The 18700-nt window shown below is 48.1% G+C and overlaps 1 protein-coding gene across 8 annotated transcripts in view; it reads right to left on the bottom strand.

The window, feature by feature from the left end:
• Positions 1–11718: 11718 nt before the first annotated feature.
• Positions 11719–18700, bottom strand: part of LOC143392968 (galectin-12-like) — a 16295-nt gene continuing 9313 nt past the window's right edge. The window contains exons 2-9 of one of the 8 annotated variants that reach the window (XM_076847392.2): positions 18476–18564; positions 18138–18351; positions 17185–17304; positions 16610–16667; positions 16029–16055; positions 15376–15464; positions 12428–12578; positions 11719–11955 (exon numbers count right to left, since the gene is read on the bottom strand). In XM_076847392.2, the coding sequence (XP_076703507.2) occupies positions 11759–11955; positions 12428–12578; positions 15376–15464; positions 16029–16055; positions 16610–16667; positions 17185–17304; positions 18138–18351; positions 18476–18564 (945 nt within the window). In that variant the 3' untranslated portion in view covers positions 11719–11758. The remainder of the gene's footprint in view (positions 11956–12427; positions 12579–15375; positions 15465–16028; positions 16056–16609; positions 16668–17184; positions 17305–18137; positions 18352–18475; positions 18565–18700) is intronic. The other 7 variants (XM_077108906.1, XM_077108907.1, XM_076847397.2 and 4 more) reach the window with 7 other exon arrangements.

The raw sequence follows: 18700 nt of genomic DNA, 5'->3' as shown, positions 1-18700 counted from the left end.
CTGGGAGGCTCCGTGTTCAGAATTCACAGTGTCACTGCAGACCTGCGACTCCTGCAGCCTACACTGTTCCTGTGGACACGTGGCCTCTCTCAGCCCCTCCATGCCAATGTCCTTGGGTTGCGGAGGGACCCTTCTCAAGGTCTTCCCCATCCTCATTCTGGAGGGAAAGAGCAGGGGTGGGCTCGGCTAATTCCCTCACATACAAATTGGCCAGAGTCATGTGGGCTGACTCCTCTTGGCCACACTAGACCTTTATGGGTGACTGACTAGGTGATCTCACTTGACCCATCAGTGCCAGCCACTTTTGTTTTTTTTTTTTATACATTTTTTTAATTGTCAATGGATCTTAAATTAATTAATTTATTCATATGCAGTGCTGAGGATCAATCCCAGAGCCTCACACATGCCAGGCCAACATTCTACCACTGAGCCATAAGTCCAGCCCTAGGTGCCAGCCACTTTTAATGATATCACAGCCCCATTTTCTAAGCAGGAGGACTTGAAGGGATGGCAGGTGAGGTCGGGCACAGGGACCATCTCTATAGTGTGCAGGGTGAAGGCAAAAGAAAGGCCACAGTCCTCGTGCTGGTACTTGTAGCTCTTCAGCTAATCCAATGTGCTCAATGTCAGAAACTCAGGCCCAGGAGTCACGTGAGAGGAGCCAGCAACCAAGGTGGGCCCAGCTGGAATGTTACCTGTCCCCAGCTGCTGCCTGTAGCTGCTGAGCAGGGCGGGGGACCAGTGTGCTCCCCCTGCGCAGAGAATGGGGCAGAGTCAGAGCATAGGCCCTGCCTTCCAGGAACACTAGGACACTGCACCAATGAGGTGCACACCCAGCACTTTGTAGTTCTTATTATTTTGAGACAGGGTCCTGCTGAGATGCCAAGGCTGGCCTCAAACTTGAAATCCTCCTGACTCAGCCTCTTAAATTACTGGAATGACCCCTGTGCACCACTGTGTCAGTGTGCTAGCTTGGATTTTGAAAGCCTGTGAAAATTCCACTGTGATATGGAAGTCGATTTTCCATGGGAGACAATTTTCAAGTACACATCTGTTTTCTGTGTCCATGGGGCTTGAGTAGGGGTCTTGGACTGGGGAGGGGAGGCACTGAGAGTGGCGGGTGAAGGGAGACAGGTCCCTGCTGTGGAAGGCGTGTATCTGGGCCTTGGGGACTGGGCTCACACTCTGTCCACACTCAGCCTGCATTCTGGGCTTCTGGCTGCTGAGCTTCTTCCTTGCCTGCCTCTCTGTGAGGAGAGTTTGGGTCTCTCCTAGCCCCAGAGAACACCTCTGTCCCTCTTCTTCCTTCCACAAGCTTTTCCTCCCAGTTCAAGGTGATCCTTGCCTCACCCTGTGATCCACAAAGTGTTTAGTCTCAGAAACTGTGACTTTCTGTTAGAGAAGTTCTCAGCAGGGTTGAGTTCAGCCCTATCATGGGAATTAGAAAAGGAAGAGGCCAGGTTCTTATAATTATAAGAAATGGAACAGTTCCTGGAAGGAATGTTTTATAATTTGGAAAAAGGAAGTTGTGGGGGTTGTGTTGCCCTGTCCCCAGGAAAACTCCTGCCCTGTGTCCTCATGGAGGCAGAGGCTCAACCTCAGAGCTCAGCTCCTTTCTGCTCACAGTGCCCTGGCCATGACCTTGGGCAACTGAGGATGGTAGGGAAACTCCCTCCTGCTGTCTCAGCCTTGCTGGGGCTGCCCCAGGCTGGGGTGCAGGAGGAGGTGGACAGAGGCCTGGCTCTGCTCCAGTCCAAGTCAGGCCCCGAGATGGATCTTGGAGATGCAGGGAGGGAGGCCAAGCCCCCAGGAGTTTTCCTCCTGGAGGCTGGAGGGAGCTCAGACAGGTACAGGGAATTGTGGCCCATCCTGTTCCTTGCACGATGGACTCTGTAACCTGGGTCCCCGAGAGGGTCAGTTGATCCAGAGGGCAGTGAGGCACCAGGTGGGAAGGTGTGCGGGTGGGAATGGGAAGAGGGGGAGTGGGCATGGGGAGGGGGTTGGGGCAGGGAGACCCAGGAGTGCAGAAGAGCAGAGGCCAGAGGGAGCAGGAGGTGAGTGGAGGTCGAGGCCCTGGGTGGACCTGGGGGCAGAGCCCAGGGAGGGCAGGGAGGGAGGAAGTGTTGGTGAGGAAGGGCATGTGGTCTGGGGACTGGGTATGGGGCAGCAGGGGAGGAGGTGGGGAAGCTGGCAGGAGGCTATGGGGGTCAGAGAAGCAGGAAGGGAACTGCCCTGATTAAGTTAGTAGACAGGAGGTGGAGGAGGAAAGGAAGCGGGAGAGTCTCCTGGGGTCTGCAGGGACTGGACTTTGGGATTGGAAGTGGCAGCAGTGTGGGCCATGGGGCTGAGGGAGGAAATGTGGGGCAGCGGGAGGACTTTGGATGACCCCTCTTTTGGTATTGGGGAGGGAGAGCTCATCCATGAGATCAGGCCTGAAGAGGGAAGAGGAAGAGAAAAAGAATTGATTCGTGTCGCTGAGGTGCCCTGGTGGAGTGCCGAGAGTGAGGATGGAGGCGGGGAACAAGGAGCAGAGGGAGGCCCTGGGGTGACTCATGAGGGCTATGGCAGGGGGGGTCCAGCTCAGCCTCTGCACACAGTGACCTGAGCACATCCCTCCACCTCTCTGAGCCCCAACCCCTGCACCTCCACAAGGAGAGAGTTCACCCCTCTTCTTTCTGTTGTGGTGATATGGTTGTACCCAGAGCTAAGATTTATTTAGGCAAAGGGCACAGAGCAAGAATTGCAGGAGGGAAAGGCCCGTGGGGAGATGTCCTGAGGAAGCCAGGTGAGAGCTTCCACGAGTCTCTTCAGTGCATTCAAACAGTTGAGGATCCCTGAGCTCCACCTCAGTGAGTTGTGATAACACGTGTGGAGGGTTTTCTACCCAAGAACATCCTGGGTGTAGATATCTATGGTTTTAGTCCAGGGAGAGTTGTGTGGTTAGTTCCTCTCTGCCTGACACATACTGAAGCTCCGGACTCCCAGAAGGAAGGCAGTGTTCAGCGTAGTCCATTGCTCATACAGAGGGTTTAGGAGCAGTGAGTCATTCTGATCCCTTAGGGCCAGGCTTATACTAGTGCAGGCAACTGTTCCCGTCGCAGTTCCCAGACTCAGCTGAAAGCCAACCTTGTAAATATGTCTTTCTAGGAATGCCTGTCTCTGGCCTGGTACGTTAAATCATTGTGCATAAAATATAATCCCAAGTGTGTAGGCATTCACAGTTTCAAAACAGGTGCAGTCAAAAAGATCTGAGAACTGAAACTGTAGTTGGAGATACTGTTGTATAACTGATGCAGCCCACAGGAGGAAACCAATTGAGGATCTAGTAGAATCGAGCAAAACCACCAAGTCCTTGGACCTAACTGACATTCACTGAACACTTCACCCACAACAGCAGAGTACACGCTCCTTTCTAGTGCCCAAGAACATTCTTGTTCTAGGTAATGGGAAAAAAAACAAACCCCAAAACTTACAAATTAAAAAATTATAATCATCCAACATATACTTTCTCACAAAGATAAGATTAAGCTAGAACTCCATAACAGAAGAATATAAGAATAATCTCCAACACTTGCTATTGAATACCACACTTCAAAATAACCCATGGGTCAAATAAGAAGTCTCCATGGACATTGAAAATGTTTGTAAATGACCCCAAATCACAATACAGACTATGAGCATTTGTGAGTTATAGCTAATGAAGTACTGAGAAGGAACTTTTTGGAACGAAATGCGTATTTTAGAAGAGAAGAAAATTGAAAATCATTATACTGAGTTTCCAACTGAAGAAATTAGAATAAATAAGTGCAAAAACAGGTCAGAAGGAAGGGAACAATGAAGATAAGAGCAGCAATCCATAAAGTGAGCAACAGAAAACAATGGAGAAATTTGGTAATGCCCAAAGCTGGTTCTTCTAAAAGAACATTCAATAACTCTCTAGTGAGACCAACAGAGGCAAAAAAGAAAATGACACAAATTAGCAATATTAAGAGTGAAGGAGGGGCTTTCAGAAAAGGTCTGGCAGATATTAAATGAGAAGAAAATAATATCATAATTAAAATTTAAGAACTGGGATTAAATGGACTAATTTCTTAGAAATCACCAATGACCAAAATGGTTCTAAAAGAAATAGATACTCTACATAGTTCTGCAAGTATTGCCTGGGGTGCATTTTTAGTCTATAGCTGCTCCAAAAGAAAGATCCAGATTTAGATGGCTGTCCCAGCCAAACGAGGAGGGAACAGTCCCATTCCATGTTATCTTTTCAGGAAACAGAGAAGGGAACACTTCATCTCATCCATTTACAGATTCCAATCTGAAAACTGAGTATTAAAAAAATAAAACCAGAGATCAACATCTCTTGCGAACACAGATGTAAAAATCTTCAAAAAAAAAAAAAAAAAAAGCAGATCAAACTCAGCTCTTTTCAAAATAACACCATACCAGGACCCTGTGGAGTATATCCCAGGAACACAAAGGATTTGATCATTAAAAATCAAATATTCAATATACAATATTAACAGTGTAAGGGACAAAAGTTATATGCTCATATAAACTGATGTAGAAAAAGCAATTTTCTTTTCTTTTCTAAAAAATATTATTTTGAAATAGGCAAAGCAATTAGCCGTTTTAATTTCCCTTTCCTTGGCATCTGATCCAGGTGTTCTTTTGTTAAATTCTTTTTTAATAATTTATTTATTTATTTATTTATTCTAATTAGGTATACATGACAGCAGAATGCATTTTGATTCATTGAACCCAATTGCAGCACAACTTTTCATTTCTCTGGTTACCACATGTACAGTCATACATGCACCTCAAGTAATGATTCCATCTCATTCTACCATCTTTCCTGCTCCCATGCCTCCTTCTCTCCCACCCAACTTTGCCCAATCACAGTTCCTCCATTTTTCTCACCACCCCCCTACCATTACGGATCAGCATCTACTTGTCAGAGGGAACATTCAGCCTTTGGTTTTGGGGATTAGTTTACTTCACTTAGCATGATATTCTCCATCTCCATCCATTTATCTGCAAATGCCATAATTTTATTTTCTTTTAATGCTGAGTAATATTCCATTGAGTATATATACCACAGTTTCTTTATCCATTCATCTATTGAAGGGGATCTAGGTTGGGTCCACAGTTTTTATGAATTGAGCTGCTATAAACATTAAATTGGCTGTGTCACTGTAGTATGCTGTTCTTAAGTCCTTTGAGTATAGACTGAGGAGTGGAAAAGCTGAGTCAAATGGTGGTTCCATTCCAAGTTTTGTAAGGAATCTTCATACTACTTCCCAGAGTATTTGCAGTTCCACCAGCAATGTATGAGTGTGCCTTTTCCCCCACATTATTGCCAACACTTATTGTCATTTTTATTCTTGATAATTGTAATCTGACTGGTATGAGATGAAATTTTAGAGTAGCTTTTGATTTGCATTCCTCTAATTACTAAAGATGTTGAATATTTTTTCATATATTTTTTGATGGATTGTATATTTTCTTCTGAGAGAAAGAAAGTATTCTGTTCAGATCCTTATCCCATTTATTTATTATTATTATTTTTTGTTGTTGTTGATGTTAAGTTTTTTGAGTTCTTTATATGTCCTGGAGATTAGTGCTCTATCTGACATACGTGTGGCAAAAATTTGCTCCCAAACTGTGGGCTTTCTCTTCTCCTAATTGATTGTTTCTTTTGCTGATAAGAAGCTTTTTAGTTTGAATTCATCCCATTTATTGATTCTTGGTTTTATTTCCTGTGTTCTAGGAGTCTTGTTAAAGAAACCAGGGCCTAATCTGATATGATGAAGATTTGGGCCTACTTTTCCCTCTATAAGCATAGTTTCTGTTCTAATTCCTAAGTCCTGGATCCACTCAGAAAAAGCCTTTGACATAATTCAACATTCACTCATGATTTTTAAAAAATTAGAGAATCAATGGATAAAAATATATGTGAATAAATAGAAGAAGCCCTGAAAAGTAGAGAAAAAAAAAAAAAAAAACAGGAGGGGGGAAATACTGGGGAATTATGTCATATACGTATATGAATATGTCGCAATGAACCCTGCTGTATACATAGTTATAATGGACTAATGACTGCATAAAATAATGAAATGACAATAAACTATTGTTTTTCTATTAAAAATATAATTGGTGGAGTGTCACCTAATGCACTAGAACAAATCTCAGCAATTAGAACTAGAAGTTCACCTCCTCAACTTATTAAAGGTCATCAACAAAAACCTTCCGCTAACTGTAAACAGCTGAAAAATTAAATACTTAGTTGTAAATCCAACAATACATGTATAATGAATATTCAAAATTCTGATTGAAAAAAAGCAAAGACCTAAGTAAAGGAAGAGACACGTCACCTCCTGGATCTGAAGACCCATCACAGGAAGGTCAGTTCTTGTTAGGTTGGTTTACAGAGCCAGTGAGATGCCAAACAAAACCCCACAGAATGATTTATAGTTCTGGACAAGATGACTTAAAATGTATATGGAAAGACAAAAAGCAGAAAGAAGTTAAAATAATTTTGAAAAATAAGAATAAAAAGATGGAAGATTACATTACCCAACGTTAAGTTATCCCGAAGCTAGAGGAGTCGAGACAGTGGTCCTAGCAAGGAGACAGGTGCATAGATTAGTGGATAGATCAGAGCCCACGCTCCTGGAATCGCTCACACCCAGCCACACGAGCAGACACTTCTGCCTAAACTGTGTCTTCATCACCAACTAAGTCAAAATGGACCACAAATTCACACGTGAAATATAAAGTATGAGTCTTTTAGGAGACTACAAGGGAGAAAATCTTTAGTAGACAGACACTGGCAAAGTGCCCAAAAGGAAACACTTAAAGGATTAGACTCTGTCAAAATCAAAAACTTTTGCCACGTGAAAGACACCAGAGAACGAAAAGATAATCCAAGATGGAGAGAAACGTTTTACAAATCACATATTTGAAAAAAAAAACTTTTAAACATTATATATTCAGATCTCATGAAAGTCAATCCCAAGAAAATAAACAATTCAATTATTTTATTTTATATTTAACTGCACTATACATATTAGCAAACATTTTGACATTTCCACAAATGCACATAACATCGTTTCTCCAATTCCGTCCCCAGCACTAACCCTTTCCCCCTCCTCCTCCCTCCCCGTGATCTCTTTCCTCTGCTCTCCTGGTCTTCCATTAGTTTATTTATTTATTTACTTTAATTGCTTCTTTATAATTATATAAACATTAGAATTCATTATGGTATGATCACACATGCACCTAGTATAGTTTGGTAGATTTCATTCCCCAGTTCTTTGTCTTTCCCTCCCCTCCTCACACTTCCTGTGTCCCTTGCTTCTACTCTACTGTGTTCATAAGAGCCCCCTTTTTTTATCCCTTTTTTCTCTTTAGTTCCTGCATATGAGGAAAAACATTTGAACGTTGACTTTCTGAGTCTGGACTATTTCATTCAGCATGATGTTCTCCAGTTCCATCCCTTCACCAGCAAATGACATAATTTCATTCTTCTTCATGGCTGAATAGAACTCCATTGTGTAAATATAAACCACATTTTCTTTATCCATTCATCTATTCTAGGGCACCTCGGTTGTTCTGTAACTTGTTTATCATGGGTTGTGCTGCTGTAAACATTGGTGTGCATGTATCACTGTGTTTACTTTTAAGTTCTTCAGGATAAACACCAAGGAGTGGGATGGCTGGGTCGTATGGTGGTACCATTCCTAGTCTTTTGAGGAATCTCCATATTGCTTTCCAGAGTGGTTGCAGAGTTTGCAGTCCCACCAACAACACGTAAATGTGCCTTCCTGCCCCCCACCAACATCCTCACTGTCAATTATCATTATTTGAATTCTTGATGACTGCCCTTCTACCTGGGGTGAGATGAAATCTCAGCATAGTTTTGGTTTGTAACTTCATGATTGCTAGGGATGTTGAACATTCTTTAATATATTGCCGATCCTTTGCATTTCTTCTTTTGAAGGATGATTCTTTGGATCTTTGAGCAATTCAATTTTAAAATATGAGGAAAGAATTGAATTCTCCTCAGAGAATAATGGATGGCAGATTAACACATGAAAAGATGCTCAACATCTTTAACCATAGGGAAATACAAGTTTAAACTGCAGTGAGATACCCTTATAGACATACTCAATGGCTAAAATAAAAAATATTGGCAATATCAAGTGCAGTAGAGGATGTGGAACAAATGGAAATGGCAGACATTGTTGATGGGAATGCACAATCAGGCAGTCACACTGGAACAACTCTGGACAAGAGCTTGGTAGGTTTTTTTTAAATTATAAAGTTAAATGTACATTTACCACATCACCAGCGATTCCCTAAGGTGGGGACAAGTGCATGGAGTGCTGCATACATGGCATACTTTTAGGGTGTCTGAGTGGCAAACCACTCCCCTCATGCTAGGCGTGTGCGTGACAGACCGCTTACCCCATAGGCACAGCTCTGGGCATGAGGCCACGTGTCATAGTCTCTGTGCTTGCTCCACAGCTCACTCCTTGATTGGTCGCTGCAAGGACAGTTGGCCATAAATTGCATTGGTGGTGCCGGTAATCTGCTTAGCTACTGCCCAAGTATATACACATGGTAACTGCACAGTAAAATCAGACCTGCTTCCTCCTTGGTCTCCAGGGGTCTTGAATAGTGACTCTGCAGCCACACTCTCCTCTACCCTGTTCCGTGGTCCTCCTCACTGGACAAGAGAGAGCCCATGCACCCTAACTAGGTGTCTACTATAGACAACTGAAAACTTCTTCACATAAAGTCATCCACAAATGTTGACAGAAGCTCTACCCATAATTGCCCCCAAAGGAAAACAAATCAAATATTCTCCAACAGGTGCACTGACAGTGTGTAAGGATTCCTTTTTCCCCACATCCTCATCAGCTTCTATTACTGTTTGAGTTCTTGATGATGATTGCCATTCTCACTGGGGCCAGGTGGAATCTCAGTGTGGTCTTCCTTTGCATTGCCCTGATGGCTACAATTGGTGGACATTTTTTCATGGAATTATTGGCCTTTTGGATTTCTTTATGGAAATGTCTGTTCACTTCATCTGCCCGTGTATTGAATGGGTTACTATCTTTTTTTTTTTTTTTTCTTTTTGAGTCTTTGGAGTTCATTATATTCTCTGGATGTCAATCCTTGGTGAGAGGAGCAGCTGGCGGAGTCCTGCTCCCATCCCACCCCCATCGATTCCTCTGTAGTGCAGAAGCTGTTTAATTCCATGCATCCGGTGATGCTTGATGGTGTTATTTCCGGACCTAGAGGAGTCCTATTCAGGAAGCGCTGGCCGGCACCTGTAGCTGGAGCGTTTCTCCTGTGTTTTCCTCTAGCAGTCATGAAGCTTCTGGTCTTCCCACTAGGTCTTTGATCCTCTTAACATGATTCATCTCATTAACAGATTGAGGAAGAAAAACCACACATGATCATATCAACAAATGCTGGAGATATCCAATAAAACTTGACACTCATTCTTGATTTTTTTAAAAAAATGGAAAAAAAAATCTGCTAGTGAACTAAGAAAAAGCCAAAAAATTTTGCCCTAAAACTTGTTTCTATCCCCAGCCTATCATGATCACCCTATTAAATGGTGAAATATTAGTAATATTTCCCTAAATTCAGGAACAGATCAAGGATACTGGCTAACAGGCCTTCTATTCAACATTGGCCGGGGAGTTCTGGCCAATGTAGTACATTTAGGAGAGGAGGAGGAAGGACAAGGGAGGAGGAGACTGCGGGTGTGTGAGATAGGATTAAAAGGAAGAAATCACAAATCAGTTTTTTTTTTTTTGCAAGTGTTATGGTTGTCTTTTTGAAGTACTAAAAGAATCCAGCAACTGTATTAGAAATAAGAGAATTATGCATAAATCAGATACATTTTTGTATCAGTATCAACAAGAACAAATTTTAAAAAGAAAAAAAATCTATAAATATATAGAAGAAAGTTGAGTGGAGGAAAGGGAACAGAGGAAGGGAGGGGAGGAGGGAAAGGGGAAGCCCTGGGGGTGGAGTAGAGCAAATTGTGTTCCCTGTTTCTATGATCAGTGTCAGAATGAGCCCCAAGATTATGAATAACTACAATGTACTAAAAAAAAACTATAAAGGGCCTGAGCATAAATATAATGACTATTGTGTCAGGTGCTTATAAAAAATAAATAAAACCTAATTGAAAGATGTAAAAGATGAGCTCAATATATTGAGAGAGACGCTATGTTTATGATTGAAAGGAACCAATGTAGAGATGCAGAGTCCCCTTGTCCCCAAAGTCCACACTTGGTTGGTCAATTCTAACCAAAAGAAAAACCAAACCAAACAAAGAAAAACTTAGTGGAGAATTAAAAGGTCAAAAACAGCTAAGAACATCTGGAAGGCCTTGGTGTTGTAAGGCTTACTTTAAGGGGATGAGGACCCAGGACGGGCTCTGCGCCCAGCTCAGCAGGCTGGGCGGGGCTGAGCTGCCTGCTCCCTGCTTTGCTTGGGCCTGGGGATCTGCCTGCCCCTGGCTCTTCCACCCTTTTATCTTCTCCTCTTTGACCTGGACCTGAATCCAGAAACCTGTGCCTCAGTTTCTAGGTGGTCACTTGTCAGTTATCTTTCTCATTGATTTCAAGTTTTACTGGACTGTAATCAGGGCATATTTGCTATGGAACCTCTGCTCTGGGGAATGTACTAAGATTTTTCCTGGTCAGCCTTGGAAAGTGGATACAGGGCAGGATATTGAGAGCATTGCTCTCTGTGTGTAGGGTACCAAGTCTTAAAAGTACTTATTCACCTCAGCTGTTTGATTATATGACTCAAATTCTCTATATCCTTCCTTTTCCCCCCCTATTCTATTTAATCTGCAAAATACAGTCACATGTCACTTAATGATGAGGACAAGCTCTGAGAAATGCATTGTTTGCAATTCTGTCATCGTGGGAACACCACAGAGTGTCCTCCCACAAACCCAGATGGTCCAGCACAACGTGCACAGCCTGGAAGACAATCTAGTGGGACCTCCATGGATTGTGCACCCAGGTGACTGACATGTGCTCCTGCAGCACGTGACTGTACTCAGGAGCTATGGCACCTTGTGGCTAACTGGCAGACATGGGGTTCTCTCCCTTTCTGGGCTGGTTGTTAGCGTGCTTCTCTGAAGTGTGGCCCTGTGACTTATTTTGGCCAAAATCATGAGCAGCTGTGCTACGTGTCAGTGTGGACAGAGGCTCTGTGAGCCCATGCAGTGGGAGAGTAGATGGTGTGCGTCAATCCTGGGCCTGGGCCTATGAAATCAGGGCGTCTTGTCTCTCCTTGGCTTCTCAGTGGCTGAAACCTAGACAGGGCAGCAGCAGAGCTCCAACCACAGGCCAATGCCTGTGCCCTGGGCATGGCAGAGTGATGTCAAAGACAAGGCCTGGAACTTCCAGGGGAGGAGGGGCCCCTTCCCTAGAACCTCTAGATAGGAGTGAAAACAATGTCTGAATTCTTTAAAGTGTGTGTTTTAGTCCTCATGTTAGGCCACAGAACCTGTCCGCCTGAGTGGACTCTAGGCCCTGAAGGAAGATGGAGCCCAATCCAGGCCCCTGGTGTAGAAGCAGAGTTGGGGCCACCTTTACAACCAGTGCCTCCTCTGCTATGGGCCCCAGCTCCTCTGCAGAGTTAGGCTTGTGACCCGGAAGTGAACCAGACCTGACACGATGGTGACAGGAGGACAGTTTAATGAAGGCAGCAGAGCAGGGCCCTACCACAGGCCCTGGGAGTGGACTGGCCGGGGTTCCCTTGGAATCCTCCTTAGCAGTGGACACAGTAGAGCTGGATGCTTCCACTGATGCGGACCTCCCGCAGCCTCTCCAGGGTCTGCTGGTCCAGGCTGGTGGACCCCAGCGGCTGTCCGTTGAGTGCCAGCTTCAGCCCTCCCTCCTGGCACAGGAGCAGCACCTGGTGAGGAGGCCTGAGTGGGTGTGGGACTCCGGGCAGACCCTCCCTTGCCTGCCTGCCGTGCTGCCCATGGAGACCCTCTTCCCTTAGAGGACAGCCTAGATGTCCCCAGTGCACTGTGGCCTTCCACAGAGCTCTTAACCGACCCTGGGCCTAGTTGACCTTCTACAACTGGGCTTGCTTCATGAAGCGGTTTTCCACTCTGGCCGCCTGCTGGAATCATCAGGGGAGCTTTTGAACAAAAGGATGCTGGGCCCCACCTGCATTCATTATGCCAGAGTTTCTGGGCACAGAACCTCGGCATCAGCGTGGAGAGCTGAGGGCCAATGCCTAGACGTACCCTCTGCTGGGCCGGCCTGGCTTCCTGGCCCCATGACCTCTACCCTGCCAGGACATGCCCAGTCTCCGACCACTTTGGGGATTCAGCTGCGCTCTCCCTCCTGGGGGATGTGGCTGCTGGGGTCAGACCCACCTCGAAGAATCGCTGGGGGTGAAAAAGGAAGGGGGCTGAGATGAGCTTCTTGCATCCCCAGGGTGAGACCCAGGCCAGAGTTCTGTCTGTGAAGGACGCCCTGAGCATCACAGGAGTGCGGGTGGCCTCCTCCCTCAGGCTCAGAGTGAACCTGCAGGAACAGGCCAGAGAAGGGGATTGGCCTCCATTGCCCTCAGGCCATGGCACACCCTGAGGGAGCAGCAGGGCTGTGGGAAGATGCTTCAGAATCCAGGGCTGGGCTCCTCCCACAGGCTCAGGGCTGGATCCTGGGACCCACCACAGCTTAGAGGAGTGGAGAGAACAGGAGGCTTAGACCTGAGTCTGAATCCCCGGGTTGCTGTCTACTGACTGGAGGTCAGGGGTGTTACCTGGCCTAGGCCTCAATTCCTTCTCCTGAAAATGGGTGATCATGATGATAGCCATAGTAGCTAACCTTTACTGTGTGTTTAATTCTGTGTCAAGTGTTGTCTTCAATATTTGCAAGCTGCCTAGTGGTTAGAGCCAGGCTGGGGCAGTTCCCCCCTAACCCTGCTGCTTTCTAGTCCTGTGATCCAGAGCATGTCACTTAATGACTCTGTGCCGGATTATGGAAATTTAGGGATGATAACAGTGCTGTGTCTGCTTTCTGGGGTTGTTGTTAGAATTAAATGAGTTAATACATGTAAAGTGTTAACTTAGAACAGTGCCTGGGACACAGTCAGTACTCAAATGATACCTTTCATTTGAAACTATTATTACATAATACAAAGTTTACCTCTGAAGGACACGTACACACACACACACACACACACACACACACACAGAAAACAAGCAGGAACCCAGAAGGTAATGTACCTGAAGACTAGCAAGACCCTAGAGTACCATAGGGGTCTTACAGGAGCCAGGATTTGCCTTTGCCTTATCCTCACAAATGGCCTGAACTGAGAGGTTTAGGAGCCCACTTCAGTGGCGAGGACAGCAAGCGAGGGGACTGGCTGCTTTACTGTGAACAACAGTGCGGCCTCAGACTGGGACGTGAACCAGGATTCATGACTCCAGATTTTGGGGGGCTGGTCTTTCTGTGCCTGACATCTTCCTCTCAGTAGCACCCCCAGACTCTGTTCCATGACTTCTGAAGGGACCCTCTTTGAAACACCAGCCCTGCAGCTGCTGTGGATCCCAGCAGAAGCAGTTGAGAGCAAGAGAGACGGGATGCGAGGGGATGGGGGGCAGTTGTAGAAGCCTCCTGGGGAGGGCCTCTGGGACTTCCATGGATCCCCACCAGGAAAGGGCCACACGTGTTTCCAGCTTTGGAGAGGAGAAGGCAAGGGCTTAGTGTTGGGAAGGAGCCTGGAGGCAAGGTGCTGAAGGATGCCCAGGGGTGGTACTGGAGGGCCTGGAGGAAGGTTCTGTGGGGCACAGTACTCTCCAATTTCAAATTCACTCCATATTGAAAAATAGACTTTATGTAAAAGAGGGTTTTCAACTTCTCTTTAGAACTCACCAGAGGATCTGTCGTGACTGGGCCCTGGAAATATTCCTCCCACTTCACACCCTTCCCACTCTGGTCCTCCCTACTCATGTGGCCAGTCTGACCTCTGAGGACATGTGCATTCACGGCCCTTGGGAAACGGCATTCAGGTTATTTGCTGTGTCACTAATAACAACGACATGATCTGGAGACAGGATATGAACCTGGCCATATCCCTCCGTATGTCTGGGGAGGGAGGTGTGGTCCTGATCTTGGAACACCTTATCATTTCCCATCACCTTGACATCAACATTCTCCTTTATCTGATAAGGAAACTCAGACGCAGAGGTGCAGTGACATTCCCAAGCACACACAGTTTACAAGAGTCACTCCTGGCTCTGCAAGGCCCTGCTACCCACGATGTGCTTCATGCCAGCTTCTTACATGTGACCAGGAGCACTCAGGGCAGGGTGTAGCACCCTCAGCAAGTTAAAAATACATGAAAATGAAGCCGAGAGTGGAGAGGATGGTGCCCCCACTTCCCCTCCTCTGCTTCCCACACTGTGGAGCACCTACCGTGGGTCAGGTACTATTTTAAGAACCAAATTGAGGGCTGGGACTATGGCTCAGCGGTAGCACTCTTGCCTGGCATGTGTGAGGCAGTGGGTTTGATTCTCAGTACCATGTATAAATAAATAAAGATCGATCAACAACTAAGAAAAAAACCTTGTTTTTTAAAAAGAACCAATCTGAAGTCAGTGTTATATTTACCCCCTTTAAAAATAAGGAAACTGGGTCTGGGGTTGTGGTTCAGCAGTAGAGCACTTGCCTAGCACGAGCAAGGCCCTGAGTTCGATCCTGAGCACCACATAAAAATAAATAAATAAAATAAATGTATTGTGTCCAACTAAAACTAAAAAATAAATAAATAAATAAATAATAAGACAACTGAGGCATGGAGAGGAAAAGTCACTGCCCTAAGTTTGCACAGGTAGTAAGTGTGCCAGCAGTCTGGTTTCCCAAAGCCATAACATCCAATGCCTTTCTTCCAGGGAGGCGGGCAGGCTCTGGTCTATTTAGATTTGAGCAGACTGTCAGGACTCGAGCGCCCCCTGGAGGACAAGCGAGGAAGTGCAAGTATTGGTGTCCCTCCCAGTCCTGGCTTCCAAGTTCTGGCTTCCAAGTACTAGCTAGCCCTCCTCTCTGGGGTGTTCTGGCTCTTTCCTAAACCAAGTATGTGTCACTCTGGGAGTCCACCTCCTCTCTCTGGGTCTCTGTGTCTTCCCTGGGATCCAGATGCAGGGCTGGTGGCTTGACCAGAGGCACCAGGAGGGAAGATGCTCCTTCAAGTGGGGCTGCTGGAAACTCCGTGACCTTGGACACCTTACCTGCTGCTCCTCCGCCTTCCCATCTGTAAGAAGGGGTGACGTGGCAGTGCTGGGAGGTTAAAGGAGGTGATGCTTGGTTGGATACTTACTCCTTTGGCTCTTGCAAGACCAGTCCCCGAACTATGATGACCTGTCCCGGCCAGAGGCCCCGAGGAAGAGCACATGAGCAGGGCACCTGCTGAAGGAACAAGGGGATGGCTGTGAAGGCTCTGGAAGGGTCTCCTGCCTCTAGGAACAGCTACTGTCAGGGGCCACGGAAGCGCACAGGGACAGGCGAGTTTCTGCCATGGGCTTGCAGCAGGGAGTGCAGCTCTCTTCATTACTAAACCCCTGCTGCTGGCCTGCTGAGAGCATCTCCTGCCCCCAGGCTGAGCTCAGTGCTCCAGTGTCTGAGCACCAAGTGCTTCTCCCATGGCTGTGTCCTGAGCTGCAGCGGCTGCATGGAGGGCTAGGACCGGCTTGTCCCTCTGTCGTAGAGCCTGGCACTGGCCTGGCACAGAGGATATCAAATATCTTTTTGCAGAATAAATGGAGAAAAGGTCAAATGAAGGTGGAGTTTCAGCTGCAGCTGCCTGGCCCACCCACACCCTGCAGGCTCCCACAAAGCAAGGGAAATCCTGAGACCAAGGGCATTTCCCACCACAGGGAGCTCCTTGGCCTCCTACCCAGGTGTCTTCCCAGGCCTGAGGGAGCCCAGAAGAGGCCACACCTCCAGGGGACACAAGGAAGGAGCTTCACTCACCAGCCTGGGACTCTGCAGCAGGAAGGGCTGTCAGGAAAGAAAGGGGCACAAGGAAGCCCTTGGTCATGGGCTGGGAGGGACCCTCTTGCCATTATCCTTCCACACTGGGGATGCTTTGGGGTTGTGTCTCACAGCAGCAGGTGAGCGACTGGAGCCCCAGTGGGATCCTCCTGCGTCCGGAGGCCCACCAGCTCTGGGGAAATGGGGAGAACTGGCCAGTGGGTCAGTCATCCCACACCTTGACCAATTCATGGGCCTCATCTCCCCTTCTATCACACAAGGCCAACCCCAGCACCTCTCAGGGTCACTCTGAAGATTGAAAGCTCCAAGCAAAAGTCATTTCCCAGTGGGAATTATGGATCCTGGCCCCACCTGCCAGCCGCCCATCCACCGCTCTCCCTAAGCTGGCCCTGAAGAAGGGTTGGGAGAGGCACATCCAGGCTGTCCTTGGGCTGAAAGGAGCCGGTCCTATCCATGACAACCACAGCAGGAGGGGGCCAGCTGGGCCTCAGTGTGGCTGCAGGTCATGCAGGGAGAGGAGGAGGCTGACCCCATGAGTCTTGTCCAACCACAAGGCCAACCTTGCCCCCAGAGACTCACGTATCCAGTGGGATACTCTCTGCTGCCCTCCACAAATGGCTGTCCAGAAAGAGAGGAAAACAATTCTTCAGACCACCACAAGCCCAGGAGCCACTCATCTGGCCCCCACCTGCCCTGCTTCCCACATAGCTCCTCAGTGGCTCCTGAATCTGGTGTGTTGAACCTACCAATTCTAGGCCACCAAAGACTTACTCAACGAGACTCTCTGGTGACAGGTCACAAAGATCTGCATTTTTAATAAATTCATCGGGAGGGAATGACAGAGCAGGTGAGCTCAGCCTGTTTGGGCCCCACGTGCCGGTTCTTTCCTTCTGTCCTTAGCTCCTAGTGTAAACCAGACCCCACAGCCAGCATGGACTCCTGCCACCAGCTCCTGGCCTCCCTTTCTACTGTCACCTTCCCATGCACCACCCTCACATAGGACACCTGGGCTATTTCTGACCTACAGGCCTCCTCTGTCTGCTGCTCTGGGGTAAGTGAGAGGGTCCCAGGTCTGCCCAGGACTCAGAGGAAGGCAGAGACCAAGACCCCGGGCCTTGGCCCCAAGGGAACTTACACTAATATTCAGGAACCCAACGGCCTTCACCAAGATGTCACCAAATATGCCCAGGGTGTCCACCCGAGACAGTGGGAGCCGGTAGCGGTAGTGGAGAAAGTGCCGTCCGTTTACACTCACCTGGAGAGGCAGACAGCGCCAGGCTCAGCAGCAGCTGAGCTTGGCTGGGCCCATAACTGTGTCCCAAGCTCTGCAGGCACCTCTACCTGGAGACTCCCTCTGTGGCTTCACCCAGCTCTGCAGCGTAAGGACACTTACAGATGAGTTTAAGAGAGCTCCCAAGGTCACAGAGCTGGTAGACGGCAGAGCTGGCCCCGTCAGTGCCCGTCCCTGTCCCCGAGGAAGCCCCTCTCCTCTCAGCAGGCCCAGAGCATCATCACTGTCCCCACTGACAGGGGGGACACCGAGGCTGAAGAGGCTGGTGCTGTCCTATCCTCAGTCCCTCTCGCCCTTCCCGCCTAAGCTGTCTGAAGACCCTCTCATCTTTCTGGCAGGCGTCCTCTCAGAGGCCAAAGTCTAGTGGACAAGTCCCCTCTCCCTGTCCTGTGCAGCTGCTGTAAGATGGGGGTGGACCAAGTGCCCCCTCATGGGGTGGGGTGGATTCCATGAGTGACGACATCAGTGGGCTTAGAGGGGCAGGGTGTAGCCCAGGGCAGAGCGCCCGCTCAGCACGCACAGGCCCTGGGTTCAGCCCCAGCACCCCCTGCCCCCTCCCCTTGAAGGAAAGGCCTAGGAGTCAGCTGGCTTTGATGTGGCAGAGGCGGCCTCTCCACACCCAGGCTCCATGGATGTCCAGCAGCCTGTGGATGCAGGGAGCCTGGAACCAGGTGTGGCAGCTCCTTGGTCCTCTCTTCACATGCCACCCACCACGGTGACAGAGGGAACTGGCTGAGGGAAGGATGGGTGCAAGGAAACGAGCTCAGGACCCCTCGACGCCTGTCCCTTCCATTCACCTTCACCTCCTCATTCCCAAAGAGAAAGAGGATGAGGAAGCTGGCCCCTCTCTGCAGGGCCACGCCAGGCCAGCGGGCCTCCCTTTGCCAGCGTCCACTGTGCAGGGTGTTGCAGATGACATGGGGCTTGGTGGTGTGGAAGCGAGGGTTGAAGTGGATGGCGATGTCCGGCTGGGGGTGCAGGCTGCAGCCACACTGGAAGTCCACCTGAAACCTGAGGGGAGGGGCGGCTCTCAAGTGCTGTCTGGTCAGAGACCACAGGGATCCCAAAGGCAGACAGGAGCCCCCAGCTTGACGCTGCTGAAGCTGGGCTCCAGCTCCCCCGGTCCCTCCCTTACCTGTGGGCACGTAGAGGGACCACTCCCTGCAGCATGACCATCTTGCCTGCGTGCAGGCCACCAAAAATGGTTGTGACATACGGAATCACCTGAACGAGGGAAGAGACCTGTGCTTGCAGGTTGGAGAAAGGCCCGAGGGACCCCATGTCCAGTGCGTGGGAGGGAAAAACAGGACAACTCCACTTCCCTACCCCAAACAGAACCTGTCCTTGGAGGAAAAAGTCC

Source organism: Callospermophilus lateralis, chromosome 2, assembly GCF_048772815.1.
Source record: "Callospermophilus lateralis isolate mCalLat2 chromosome 2, mCalLat2.hap1, whole genome shotgun sequence".
Classification (NCBI taxonomy): Eukaryota; Metazoa; Chordata; class Mammalia; order Rodentia; family Sciuridae; genus Callospermophilus; species Callospermophilus lateralis.
This window is presented reverse-complemented; position numbering and strand designations above follow the sequence as displayed.